The sequence below is a fragment of the Symphalangus syndactylus genome, chromosome 12, assembly GCF_028878055.3.
Source record: "Symphalangus syndactylus isolate Jambi chromosome 12, NHGRI_mSymSyn1-v2.1_pri, whole genome shotgun sequence".
NCBI classification, from domain to species: Eukaryota; Metazoa; Chordata; class Mammalia; order Primates; family Hylobatidae; genus Symphalangus; species Symphalangus syndactylus.
In genome coordinates this window covers 56,501,580-56,516,529 of record NC_072441.2, presented here as the reverse complement: position 1 = coordinate 56,516,529, position 14,950 = coordinate 56,501,580, and the positions used below count along the sequence as shown (strand labels likewise).

The 14,950-nt window shown below is 32.2% G+C and overlaps 1 protein-coding gene across 5 annotated transcripts in view; it reads left to right on the top strand.

Moving 5' to 3' along the window:
- COL11A1 (collagen type XI alpha 1 chain) overlaps window positions 1–14,950 on the top strand; it is a 223,552-nt gene that overhangs the window by 83,388 nt on the left and 125,214 nt on the right. For all 5 annotated transcript variants that reach the window (XM_063624370.1, XM_063624368.1, XM_063624371.1 and 2 more), the window contains 8 exons: window positions 46–108; window positions 2,190–2,264; window positions 3,335–3,418; window positions 5,458–5,514; window positions 9,442–9,495; window positions 11,646–11,699; window positions 11,828–11,881; window positions 12,066–12,119. In XM_063624370.1, coding sequence (XP_063480440.1) covers window positions 46–108; window positions 2,190–2,264; window positions 3,335–3,418; window positions 5,458–5,514; window positions 9,442–9,495; window positions 11,646–11,699; window positions 11,828–11,881; window positions 12,066–12,119 — 495 coding nt within the window. The remainder of the gene's footprint in view (window positions 1–45; window positions 109–2,189; window positions 2,265–3,334; window positions 3,419–5,457; window positions 5,515–9,441; window positions 9,496–11,645; window positions 11,700–11,827; window positions 11,882–12,065; window positions 12,120–14,950) is intronic.

The following is a 14,950-nucleotide window of genomic DNA, read 5'->3' as shown; positions in this document are numbered from 1 at the left end:
AATGAGATTAGGAATCTGATTCAGATATGGTGTGTTTCTCTATAGGGTATTATGGGTCCTCCAGGTCTACAAGGCCCCACTGGACCGCCTGGTGACCCTGGCGATAGGGTAAGTGAATGGACATGACATCTCATTACAAATGCATGTCATACAGACTAAAATAATTAAAATGTATTCTACAAGTGTAACATGTTATTCTTACTGCATGTGGGAGGGGTAAAGGCAGCATGAATTCAGTGCTGCACAACATTTTAGTTAACTTATTAAATATTATTTTAAAGTGAGGAAAAAATGTGCATTTATCTATGGTTTAATTAGTAAGCAAACTTTTATTTTCACTCAATATTCATATTGATGTGAACTCATTACATTAGGGATTCTGATCTTCAAATTTGAATTTCAGACATTTTTCCAAGTATTTACATTTATATTTATTTGGATGCTGACAGAATGAGTTAATAAATATAAATTCTACTTTGAAGATCAAACCCTGGGTTACATGCTGAAATATCTCATTTGTATTAAGTCTCTCCAAACTCTTCTCATAAAATAACCTTCCCTTTTTTTCTCACATCCTTGAGTAGCCAATAACTTTGTACTTTTTTTATTTTGTTCCTTAGAGGACCAGAGATGCAAATAACTTATACTTTTCATATAATTACAATTAAAAGAATGTAAAAGCTTTTTAATTTAAATTTAATGGAGGAAGATTTTTAAATATTTCAGAAATTCTGGACTGAGTGACAGCTATTTAAGGTCAGAGGACATAAGAAGTGTATTATGCAAACATTATGAAACTTTTTATTTAAAATAAAGTTCATAAGGTTAGTTCTTACATGCTCTGCTTGCTTAATTTGATATGTCCAGTTTCTTGGAGACATTTATTTGTAATAGTCATTTTAGTTAATATTTTTAAATCCCACCATATTTTCATAAGACTTTTTTGTATTCTGTAATTTATTGACCTTAAACTCTATATCAGTTTGTCATTGACAAACTCATCTCTTTACACTGTGCCTTGTAAATAGAGACATATAAATGATCTAAAAATGTAGGAAATATTTTAGTAATAGGAAATTATAGCATTCAAGCTAGATTTGTTAGGATTTAAAAAATTATTTCTTTATAGAAGCCATTATTTGAACTTACTTTAACAGTTCCTTGAAGCTTGTAGAGAATCTATTGAAATAATATTCTAAATAAAATATAATTTTGCCAATCTAGAATCAATGTTAACACTTTCCTAGGAGTTAACCTTTTATGAAAAATTCACATTTGAAAAGTGCTGCTGCATTTTTTTATATATTGGTTGGGCACTTTGAGTTATAGCATTTTGTATCTAGTTATTTATTAATTTTTGAATTTACTTGCTTCCCTGTCAAGTATGACATGGCTATGTAGAAATGTCTCCTTATATTGAAAGCTTATGGACATATACCTTGTATCTATGAGTCACATACTTAGGAACAGATGTATATATTACATAGTTAATATTTTCTATATTCATATCCATATCTTGGATTTCTGGACAGCATAGTCACACCTAAACTTCTAAATGTACATGTATGTATGCATGCACACATACATACACTGAGTATATTTAATCAGTAAACATTTAAAATAAATTAGTGATTATCTATGATTAACATTAACATGCTAAAATTGTCATTATCTTTGTTAAAAAGTATCTCTCTTGAAGATAGTATATATTGTCTATTAAAATATAGTATATAGTTAAGTATTCTACTGAATAAATACTATTTATGTATCTGTTAAAGAATACTAAAATATACCTTAAACCTAGTAATTTTTAAATACAACTTTCATTATTTACTTAAATCTGTTTTTATCTAACTGTAAGAACCAGGCTTGTACTACTTGTTTTTCTCACATTACTTTCCCTAAAAATATATGTGAACTCTTCATCTTACACAGTTTTAGGCTGCGAACAAAGTTTGAGCAAAATTTATAGCTTAATTGGATTATATATTAATAACCAAACATTATCAAAATCATCTAAAACTAGTGCAACAGAATAGAATTCTGTCTAGGTATACTTACTAAAAACAGACTAAATAAGGTGGAAAGGGCAAATACAAATTAGATAAAGTAGACTTATAAGTTATTCTAGTTCTAGTAAATATTATTTTGATATTTATTTATTTTGGTTATTTCATTTATTTTTCTAGGGTCCCCCAGGACGTCCTGGCTTACCAGGGGCTGATGGTCTACCTGGTCCTCCTGGTACTATGTTGATGTTACCGGTATGTTCTTTTTTATGTTATACAGATGACTTGATAGCTTGTCATCTTTTTTCTGAAGTTTATTGTTGAACCATATTGAAGAGCAATCAACTAAAAACCATTGTACGAGGTAGAAATACTTGAAATTAAGCAGCATTTGGAAATTCAGGGAAATTTTACAAAACAAAATTATGGTATCAATATCTGCATTAAAACTAAGAATTCATTATTTGATTACACTCTTAGCAACAGAGTTTTTAACAATATTTCCAATTGTGGTTTATCCTGAGTCACATTATTAACATGTTATTCATATGTTATTGAACATAACATTAATATACTATTTACCATCTACTATCTATATAGTCATAAATAGTATTTATTTGTGTGTTATTATTCATTGCTCAAAAATTATTTGCTTTACTGTAAGATTCCTTTGTAAAGTTTTTCTTGCCCTGGTGTTTTGGGAAAAAATGTGTGTTTTATTTCTCAATTTCAATGTAATGAACAAAGTTTCAAGAAATAATTACTTAGAGTGAAAAAATTGACTCATACTGCATTTTGAGTTAAAATGGAGCAAATTTTATAGAGGAATATTACAGAAGATCTGTTTTATAACATAAATATTTAAGAATGGGTGAACAAAATAAATAAATCACAAGGAAAATTTCCTGTGTATTAATGGATATTCCAAAAATTTTGACAAACAAAATAGAGATTGAGCTGTAACTGTCACTGAACTTGGTATATTTGGAATTTTACACAAATGAATCAATAAAATGGGTAGCATTTGTGCTTTAAAAAAAAGTCACAATGGTTTATTCCAGAGGTATAGAAATTATAGCATTTAAAATTGAAACAGAGTTTCTAGTTTCTTCTACAAATGGTAACCTGTAGCTTAAAGAACTTCCATAAGAAATAGAAAGAGCAAAAACAAAACAAAGTAGATCTCATGATTCATTATGGAGTTACTTTGTAATTTTGTAAAATCCCACCATTTTAATAAGTGGTTTTTATCTAATGATCAAAGCGCATAATTCAACATGTTTGACAAATCTAATTTTGAATTTCTTAATGTTATCTCTTCCAAGTTCCGTTATGGTGGTGATGGTTCCAAAGGACCAACCATCTCTGCTCAGGAAGCTCAGGCTCAAGCTATTCTTCAGCAGGCTCGGGTAAGAAAGGATAAACTTGCATTCCCACAAGATGACTGACTCTGTGTCAAGTATATATGTGTATACATATGGAAGATGCTACCATTATTAATAGAATATGTACTTCTGAATAGTATATTGAACTTACTTGGAGAACTGCTAAAATTATATTTATTTTTCTAGTAATAATGTTTATTAATTGAAAATTATAGTTAGGTAGTTGACCAATGCCATATTGCCATTATATAATCTAGCAGTCTCCCACCATAACACGCAAGATTTCTATTTTTTTTTCCCAAGAGTATTGATATATTTATACCTAGTGCACCTTATCTTTCACATCCAGTTTTACTCTTCTAACTCATAAGTCAATGATTGGTTATAATTAAGAGAATAAAATTTGAAATACATTTGTTCTTAATTTTCTGGATTATTTAACATATCATGGATAATACAGAAAATTAAATTTTTTGGAAATCATGTATAAGAAAGAAACCTTCAAATTTCTTACCAACCCTAATCTTTATAATCTGTAGTATTTTTAAAATTTCAATTTATGATTTTTTTTAGTTTAAAGCTTCCACTACTTGTAGACTTATAAAATATAGAATTACATTTATGTTTTTTAATTAGTTTCATTGAAATTAGAATATATGCAAGAAAATCAAAAGGATAGACCAGGAAGGAATTGGAATTCATGTAACATTTTTATTCATAGTATTAGTTTTCTTTTTAAGGAAGAAGGAAATAAAGGATTTATGGTTGGTATGGATATGGTTACCCACTTTCTAACCAATATAAATCACTTCTGTGATAAAATTTTTATTCATCATTATGAGTTTATGCATGTGTAAAAATATCTGAAAACATGAGTAAAAATTGTAATTCATCCTCAATATTTGTTTATGTCTTTCCTAAGTCTATTAATCTGAAAATATATCATTATTTGATTGCATCATGTTTAAAGATAATGAAAAATTAAAATATTTGTTTATTAGATTTTGGCATAATGCGAATCTAAAATTATTTAAAATAATTTACTAAAGATTTCTATAACTTATTTTATAAAATATATTCTTCTGAACGATTTTAAGGTAATTATTTGAACTTAAATATTTTATGAGGTCATTGAATTCCTCATTTTATTAGTCCTCTTAACCTACTTGAAAAATAGGTAGCAAGCATTATAATTCAATTTTTCAGATATTTAATCTCAAGGATTAAGAAGTATATTGTCAAAAATCTCATGGTGAGTCAGTAGTGACTTTGGAGATCCTACTGTTTTCATCTCGTGCACTTTTCTAATATGATTTTGCATTTATTTCTGTTGCGGTATTATTTTTGATATCTTTGTGATAAATCTAAGTGTTCATCTGTTGAGCTCTCTAATATTCAAAAGTAGCACACAATACTAATTTAACATCTATCAAATTTTTATCTTTTGTACTGTATGTGTTTCAGCTTTTCAAGTATGCTAATTTCACATTTCTAATATTCAGTGTAACAATAGTGCATGTAATCAGTTTATTATGTGTATGATTATACAAAATAAAACATTCTTCTCTATAGCATTATATTTGAGATTTGTTAAAAGGCACATATTATCATAACACTTCCTGACCAGTTTTGTTTTATGGTGTCTGGCTTTAGTTATCATAATTTTTCCTGAAATATTGCTAAAAGAATTTTATTTAAAGCCTCTCAAATTGTGCCTACACATTTAAGAGAAAAAGGCTATGCATTATTCTTGAGTAAATTCAGAATAGTAAATTATCAGATTAGTTGTTCTAAAATCTAGTTTTACTTTTATTTTTGATTGTCATAGCAATATATGTTACAAGATTTTATATGTTAAAAAGTTTTTAAAATGTATGATATTTACCTCTTTTGTCATTCTAGAAATTTGCAGTTCTTCAGTAACCTGACACTCTTTCTAGCATGTAGCTATTAAATCTGTGTTGATCATGTATTACTTTAGGGCAGCTTGTGCAAATTCATATTGTACTTTAATGTGCTCTTCCAGGAGAGTATTACCGAATTTGATATATTTTGTTTTCTAGATTGCTCTGAGAGGCCCACCTGGCCCAATGGGTCTAACTGGAAGACCAGGTCCTGTGGTAGGTTACCCCAACAAAGATAATATATGTTAAAATTTTCAAATTAGCAGTTCCCTGTGCAACTTCTTCCAGGGTTTTTGCATATCTCTGGTTGGTGACAATAGTATATGTTTTCATGCTTGCTGTTGTTTCCATTTAAAAAAATCCTTCTCAATTCAGTTTTCAGTGCATTTTGATCAAAAGGTCTCAGTAAAAAATTTAAAATTGAATAAATAAAATTAAAAATGTAATTGAGTCATCTCCAACTATTAATTTCTCAAATTATAAGTATCATTCATTTGCCTAATATTCAGTTTCCAAAATGATGTTTTACATTAAATCCTTGAGACTTAATTTTATATTAAACAAAATGTTTGTTAAAAAAGAAAAATGCATTTGAGGCCAATGAAAATTATGACAATCTTAGGGCAAGCAAGATACTTTTTAAACTGCAGTTTCCCTCAGTATTCCACAAGGTGCTTCAACTATTAGACAGAGTATTTTCTCTTGTAGAAATTCTTGGAAATAACAAAGTATTATTTTTTTCTTACTAGCATGATAGCAAGCTAAGATATTTCAAATATTTTTGTCTAAAAAGTCTTCAAATACACTAGAATATACTAATGTTAAGCGGTGTAGCAGTTCACAGGATTCAAACCAGGATTCTTATTAATTTTAGAAAAGATGGATAAATAATTTATATTTTAAATATTTGTTTTTAGTATAAATTTTTTCTACTAAGCTTTCATATGCTCTCATAGACTTTCAAAATATTTTATGAACGTAAACCTATTTACAGAATGTATTATTCTGAAAGTTAAAATCTTATCTGTATTGTATGTAATAGACACAGCAAAACTATTGTATTCAAATTTAAATAAAGTACTTAGTCTTCTAATTATTTAGTCTGTTTTACTGATTATATTAGGATGATAGTTTATTGAAGATTTTATTATGTAGATTTCCTTGTATTTATATTTACCATAATTTAGTCATAAAATTTTATATATATTTTGCAGGAATATTCATTCAATCATATAAGCTCAGGTGGAGCACATATTCTGATAATATGTTTCATAGAATTGAAATTATATAATTTAACGCATTATTAAATGTTTATCATGTATTTTATCATGCTTTGCTTTTCCAAAATACAGTAATAGGGCAGATTCTACATCACTTAACAAATTAAATGGAGTTAATTTTTAATCATTTGTTAATGACTCAAATTTACATAACAGGAAAGTAAGTAGTATGTTAGTGTATTATAAAATTTGGGGTCAGAAGAATTAACCTAGGTATTTTATTAAAAATAAAAATTTCTGGGACTTTGAACTTAAGACTCTAATGTTGTAGATTCAGGATTGGAACCAGTGACTGTAATTTTAATACGTGTGGCAGGTTGATTCCTATGGCCAAACATATTTGAGAAACAGTGCCATATTTGATTTAATTTACAAATATCAGGCCGGGTGCGGTGGCTCGCGCCTGTAATCCCAGCACTTTGGGAGGCCGAGGCGGGCGGATCACCTGAGGTTGGGAGTTCGAGACCAGCCTGACCAACATGGAGAAACCCCGTTTCTACTAAAAATAGAAAATTAGCTGGGTGTGGTGGCACATGCCTGTAATCCCAGCTACTCGGGAGGCTGAGGCAGGAGAATCACTTGAACCCGGGATGTGGAGGTTGCTGTGAGCTGAGATCGTGCCACTGCACTCCAGCCTTGGCGACAGAGCTAGACTCCACCTCAAAAAAAAAAAAAAAATTACAAATATCAGTCCTAGGATATCTAAAACTCTATTATTCAAATAAATTTCATTTATTATCTTGAAAAACACAAGGAAATGGATTCATAGAGGCGAAAAGCAGCAATGAGCAGAAACAAGGGAGGCACATTATATTAGCGATTCTTGTTTTCATTAAACAACCATTAAGAGCCAGCCAATTTTCCAGAGCCTGTTGGCAAAGAGAAAATATTGACAACCATAAACACATTCTCAATGTCATAGCCAAAATTAATTAATTTTATCTACTTATCTCTTTGATATGAAAGTTTTAGCTTCCTTAATTATTGAAGGTAGGTATTGAGAGAAAAAAATCGTATTGTTTCTTTTTGCCATTTCAAAACATGCAAATTTGATGTTTGCATCAAAACATTAAATTATTAGTCTTCCAAATATCTCTTAATTCTATGGTCTAAAAAAGTATTCACTAGATTAAGATTTAGAAAAGAAAGTCTACATCTATATTTTGACATCTGTACATTTTTCCTATGAAAAATTATTTTAACCAATTGTTTACATCTAGTTGTTATCTTTATAGACAAACGGAGGACTGTATCATAAAACATGCAGGAAGTGTAGAAAATCTGTTTTTTCCCTATTTTTTTATTGTCAATGACTGTGTGACATTTTTTAGAATGTTGGAGCAAAATAATTATAATCTGTTGAGTAGGTAGTGTTATATAGAGAGAGTGTAATACAGTCAATTAATTAAAAATAGTCCATTCTATAATTGCATTCAATTCAGTGATTAATAATCTGATTTAATGTAGAACCCCAGTTTTCTCTTGCTGAAGTTTATTTGCAATAATTCTTTATTAGAAGCTTGAAAGTCATTATTCTCTTAATTTTAAAGCTTAGAAAATTGATGTTACTTGACTTTTTGTATTTTGCGGGCATCATGTTAATACTTCTTTTACTTTGGAGTCACCAGGAGACTATAGATTGCTAACATTTTTCAGATTTAGCATAATTTGAATCTGTCATACTTTATACGATGTAGTATTTAATGGAATGTGTATGGATTTAAATAAATTAGCATCTTTTAGAACACACAGTATTTCAGCATGAAGTAACTATAATCACCATGTTTATTTTTAATGTTCTGAAGTTTTTTGGGGATATGTGTTGCCTACTGTTTAATTTTAAAACTCACAACTTGTTTATAAAGCAATTGTATGGTTTATTTATTTTAGTGTATGTGCCAGGTTGTTGTTGCACCTTTTAAATTTTTATTTTTATTTATTTATTCATTTTTTGAGATGGAGTTTCGCTCTTGTCACCCAGGCTGGAATGCAGTGTTACGATCTTGGCTTTCTGCAAGCTCTGCCTCCCCGTTTCAAGCGATTCTTCTGGCTCAGCCTCCTGAGTAGCTGGGATTACAGGCGCCCAACGCCATGCCTGGCCAATTTTTGTATTTTTAGTAGAGACAGAGTTTCGCTATGTTGGCCAGGCTGGTCTCGAACTCCTGACCTCAGGTGATCTAACTGCCTCGGCCTCCCAAAGTGCTGGGATTACAAGCGTGAGCCACCATGCCTGGTCACCTTCTTAATCATGTGAATGTATTTAAGACATATTTGTTATACAGACTTATTCTCATGGGAAAAAACAAACCAACCTGGGAAAAATGTGTTAACACTATTTCAGGGCAATTATAATAGTATCAATAACACCAGGTTCTTCCCATTTTATTATTATAAAATTCAGAGTCTAAAAAATATCTAATATAAAAGCAGTAACATTTTGTCAAGGACTTGACGTTGTCAAGTCCTTATAGTATAAATGGATTAAATATATATCTCATTTGGTAATAATGGGTTACTGTACTACTATATCACAGTGTAGTGATAAATAATGCTTTGTGTATCATATGAGTTCTGATAGTGCACATACAAAAGACAATTTCAATGTGATTTCATGAGGTTAGCTTCTGTGTAGTGCTACATAAAATATAGACCTTTATCGCTCACAAATTGGAATATAATCAATATATTGAGAAGAGATATATTTCAATGCAAGTGCTGAAAAATTTTACTGTGTTAATAAACTAATGCTAATATGATTAAATATATTTTGAATAATGTTTAATTATTTCAAGTGCAATTGGCAGGATAAAAGTAATTATGAAATTGCTAAATTAAGTGAAATATCTTCACTTTTTCTCTGTAGGGGGGGCCTGGTTCAGCTGGGGCCAAAGGTGAGAGTGGTGATCCAGGTCCTCAGGTAAAAAATAAAAATTTGTCCTTTTATTCTTGACTGGCTTCTTTGATACAGCATAATTCCTTTGAGAATGCATCAATAGTTCATTTTATTTTGTTCCTGAGTAGTATTCTATTGATGTATGAGAGTTTATTTTGAAATTTAAAAATTCAGAGAAAACTGATTACAATATTTGGGTGATTCAAGATATAGCAGCCTTCTTTTTTATGTTTGGTTAACTTTGCCATTAAAAGGATGGAAAATGCAGCTTAACTGGGAATCGTGTAAAAAATACTGATATTAGACTATATGAAAATGTAGGGAGTTTATTTTTTCCCCAAGTTTGTGAACTTTTTGCTCAACATTTTCTTTTTATAAAATAGATGAATCTGAAAATATATTGCAGTAATTGTTTTGGATTTTAGTTTTCCTTGACTCCTTTAATCCAAAAAGAGAAATGTATTATCAAAGGAAGGATTATTTTCATTAAAAACTAAAAAAAAATTGTACTGTTATTGTTGGCCCATGCCTTTGGACTAGAGTTCAGAGTACAGTCTTCTCATTACAAAGCTGCATACTCTTTAACCTTTAGACAATCTTTTTTTTTTTTTTTTTTTTTTTGAGACAGAGTCTCGCTCTGCCCTGTTTCCCAGGCTGGAGTGTGCAGTGACATGATCTTGGCTCACTGCAAACTCTGCCTCCTGGGTTCAAAGGATCCTACTTTAGCCTCCCAAGTAGTTGGGACTACAGGCATGCACCACCACGCCTGGCAAATTTTTTGTATTTTTTCTAGAGTTGTGGTTTCACCATGTTGCCCAGTCTTGTCTCAAACTCCTGAGCTCAAGCAATCTGCCCTCCTGGGCCTCCCAGAGTGCTAGGATTATAGGAATGATTCACCACGCCAGGCCTCTACACAGTCTTAATTTTATATTTCTAGAATGAACATTTCACAGTGATTATAAAAATTATATTTTCAAATGTGAGTTTCATTTTTTTCTACCATGTTTATTATATGCATATTGTTTCAATTAACTTTAAATAGTATATGTAGTTAAATATGAAGGCCTATGTAATATTTATAGTGGAACTACATTTGACCTATTATTAGCTGTATAATTTTATTTTAAAACATGTATATCGATCTCCATGAAAAGTATATATTGACACATTATGGTGTACTGCTACTGAAGAAAAAGATAATGAGAATTTTAAACCTTTAATCTGACATAGTATGGTGCCAGTCAATAATTTGCTTCAGGGATTGCCAAATTGTCCTCCAAAATTTTATAGCTGATTAAAAGAGATGTGTACCAGGCACTGTGCTAAATTTTAGGAGTATAGTGGGGAAAAATAGATTAAAGACTTTAGCAGTTCACAATCTAAATGGGAGATTCAAACATGAGAAAAGACTATTACAATCCAACATTATAAGCGCGATGAAAGGAGAAATATCTAGTAAAGAACATCCAACAAATGAGAGAAAGGTCAAAGAAAAGGGACTGGAAAGAAAAGAGAAATAGAATGGATGGTTAAGAGTGTGTTCCATCAAGGGAAATGTAAAACTCCAAGGTTTTGGGAATAAAATGTGTAATTATTTCTTTTATTTAAATGTAACCTCATGTCTCCATATATAAGTAATAAGTGATATGATCTTTTTTGTAAGAAGCCATTTAGGACCGGGCGCGGTGGCTCACGCCTGTAATCCCAGCCCTTTGGGCGGCCGAGGCGGGTGGATCACGAGGTCAGGAGATCGAGACCATCCTGGTGAAACCCCGTCTCTACTAAAAATACAAAAAATTAGCTGGGCGTGTTGGCGGGCGCCTGTAGTCCCAGCTACTTGGGAAGCTGAGGCAGGAGAATGGCGTGAACCCGGGAGGCGGAGCTTGCAGTGAGCGGAGATCGCGCCACTGCACTCCAGCCTGGGCGACAGAGCTACACTCCGTCTCAAAAAAAAAAAAAAAAAAATGCCATTTAGAAAAAAATAGGTATTTATTTGATATAAACCATTTGTCTTCTGCTTTATCTGAACTTTTACATGGAAATAGTTTTCTTGTGTTTGAATGATTAAGGTAAAGCTAAGAGGATATTAGTTTCTGAAACCATCTCTCTTGATGCTATTGAGTTTATTGATCAAGAATTCTATAATATGATTTAATTATGATGTCTTGATATAGGGCCCTCGAGGCGTCCAGGGTCCCCCTGGTCCAACGGGAAAACCTGGAAAAAGGGTATGGCTTATTTTCATTGTGCATTTTGAAGGCATCTGCCATGATCATTAGTTTTATTTATTTATTTATTTTACTTACTTGCTAGTAATAAGAGTCACTTTGCTTAATCATGCTGTTGGCATTATTAGGGTCGTCCAGGTGCAGATGGAGGAAGAGGAATGCCAGGAGAACCTGGGGCAAAGGTCAGGAGCTCACATATTTTTATATTCACATACTGTGTGTCAGTTCACCCTGGAAAATTTTATATTTAAAAATCCATTTTCTGAATCTGAGAGAATATTTCACATTTAAATTACAGTACATATCTAGACTGGAATTGTGATGATGATGATGATGATGATGATGATGATGATGATGGTTTTACAGGGAGATCGAGGGTTTGATGGACTTCCAGGTCTGCCAGGTGACAAAGGTCACAGGGTAAGATACATCTATTCCTTTTTTTCCAGGGAATGTTATAAAATATATTAGAATTGATAACAATTTGGGAAATCAGAAAAAGAGGAAAAATTAATTTTAACATTTGCGAATCCACTTAATAATCTAATAGATACTAGGAGGAAAATAGGTAAAATTACACATGTAGTATCCATGTAAGTTTTTTGAATATTTTTAGACATTATAATATTCCTTTTATGCAAACATAAATTGAATCAGAATCTTTATTATATACATGTACCTGGAAAATATCACATAAACAGAAGAGCAATGTGGACATTTAATTTTACCTCTAATTTTTTAATAATTGCTTCAACCTTTTCATTACTTTTTGCCAGTGGACATATACTCAAAAGAAGACATCTGCAGGTAGTTTGTCATTAATACAGTAATATACTAGGCACTATATTATTTTTTGGTGATGATAAAAGCTTTCAGTACAAGGCAAGAACTTGTAATTTGTAAGGGCTAAAGAAACCATGATCCTGAACAGTATTCCAGTAGACAATTTTAGTAGGAAATTATGCAGACAATCTCTCAGAAAAAGATCAGCTTTAGATCTTCACATCTTTCTTTAACAGCATTAATGAGAATAAGATAAGCTTTAAGTAAATTGGAGAAGAAAAACATAGTAAAAGAAAAGAAAACCCTATGAATGTCTGAAAGAACATACAGTATGTGTCTAACATGTTAAGATCAAGATATAATTGTATCCATTTAAAAAGTACCAAATTTCTTTTTTTTTTTTTTTTTTATTATACTTTAGGGTTTTAGGGTACATGTGCACAATGTGCAGTTTTGTTACATATGTATCCATGTGCCATGTTGATTTCCTGCACCCATTAACTTGTCATTTAGCATTAGGTGTATCTCCTAATGCTGTCCCTCCCCCCTCCCCCCACCCCACAACAGTCCCCGGAGTGTGATGTTCCCCTTCCTGTGTCCATGAGTTCTCATTGTTCAATTCCCACCTATGAGTGAGAACATGCGGTGTTTGGTTTTTTGTCCTTGTGATAGTTTACTGAGAATGATGTTTTCCAGTTTCATCCATGTCCCTACAAAGGACACGAACTCATCATTTTTTATGGCTGCATAGTATTCCATGGTGTATATGTGCCACATTTTCCCAATCCAGTCTATCGTTGTTGGACATTTGGGTTGGTTCCAACTCTTTGCTATTGTGAATAGTGCCGCAATAAACATACGTGTGCATGTGTCTTTATAGCAGCATGATTTATAGTCCTTTGGGTATATACCCAGTAATGGGATAGCTGGGTCAAATGGTATTTCTAGTTCTAGATCCCTGAGGAATCGCCACACTGACTTCCACAATGGTTGAACTAGTTTACAGTCCCACCAACAGTGTAAAAGTGTTCCTATTTCTCCACATCCTCTCCAGCACCTGTTGTTTCCTGATTTTCTAATGATGGCCATTCTAACTGGTGTGAGATGGTATCTCACTGTGGTTTTGATTTGCATTTCTCTGATGGCCAGTGATGAGGAGCATTTCTTCATGTGTTTTTTGGCTGCATAAATGTCTTCTTTTGAGAAGTGTCTGTTCATGTCCTCTGCCCACTTTTTGATGGGGTTGTTTGTTTTTTTCTTGTAAATTTGTTTGAGTTCATTGTAGATTCTGGATAATAGCCCTTTGTCAGATGAGTAGGTTGCAAAAATTTTCTCCCATTGTGTAGGTTGCCTGTTCACTCTGATGATAGTTTCTTTTGCTGTGCAGAAGCTCTTTAGTTTAATGAGATCCCATTTGTCGATTTTGGCTTTTGTTGCCATTGCTTTTGGTGTTTTAGACATGAAGTCCTTACCCACGCCTATGACCTGAATGGTATTGCCTAGGTTTTCTTGTAGGATTTTAATGGTTTTAGGTCTAACATATAAATCTTTAATCCATCTTGAATTAATTTTTGTATAAGGTGTAAGGAAGGGATCCAGTTGCAGCTTTCTGCATATGGCTAGCCAGTTTTCCCAGCACCATTTATTAAATAGGGAATCCTTTCCCCATTTCTTGTTTTTGTCAGGTTTGTCAAAGATCAGATAGTTGTAGCTATGCGGCATCATTTCTGAGGGCTCTGTTCTGTTCCATTGATCTATGTCTCTGTTGTGGTACCAGTACCATGCTGTTTTGGTTACTGTAGCCTTGTAGTATAGTTTAAAGTCAGGTAGCGTGATGCCTCCAGCTTTGTTCTTTTGGCTTAGGAGTGACTTGGCGATGCGGGCTCTTTTTTGGTTCCATATGAACTTTAAAGTAGTTTTTTCCAATTCTGTGAAGAAAGTCATTGGTAGCTTGATGGGGATGGCATTGAATCTATAAATTACCTTGGGCAGTATGGCCATTTTCACGATATTGATTCTTCCAACCCATGAGCATGGAATGTTCTTCCATTTGTTTGTATCCTCTTTTATTTCATTGAGCAGTGGTTTGTAGTTCTCCTTGAAGAGGTCCTTCACATCCCTTGTAAGTTGGATTCCTAGGTATTTTATTCTCTTTGAAGCAATTGTGAATGGGAGTTCACTCATGATTTGGCTCTCTGTTTGTCTGTTATTGGTGTACAAGAATGCTTGTGATTTTTGTACATTAATTTTGTATCCTGAGACTTTGCTGAAGTTGCTAATCAGCTTAAGGAGATTTTGGGCTGAGACAATGGGGTTTTCTAGATATACAATCATGTCATCTGCAAACAGGGACAATTTGACTTCCTCTTTTCCTAATTGAATACCCTTTATTTCCTTCTCCTGCCTGATTGCTCTGGCCAGAACTTCCAGCACTATGTTGAATAGGAGCGGTGAGAGAGGGCATCCCT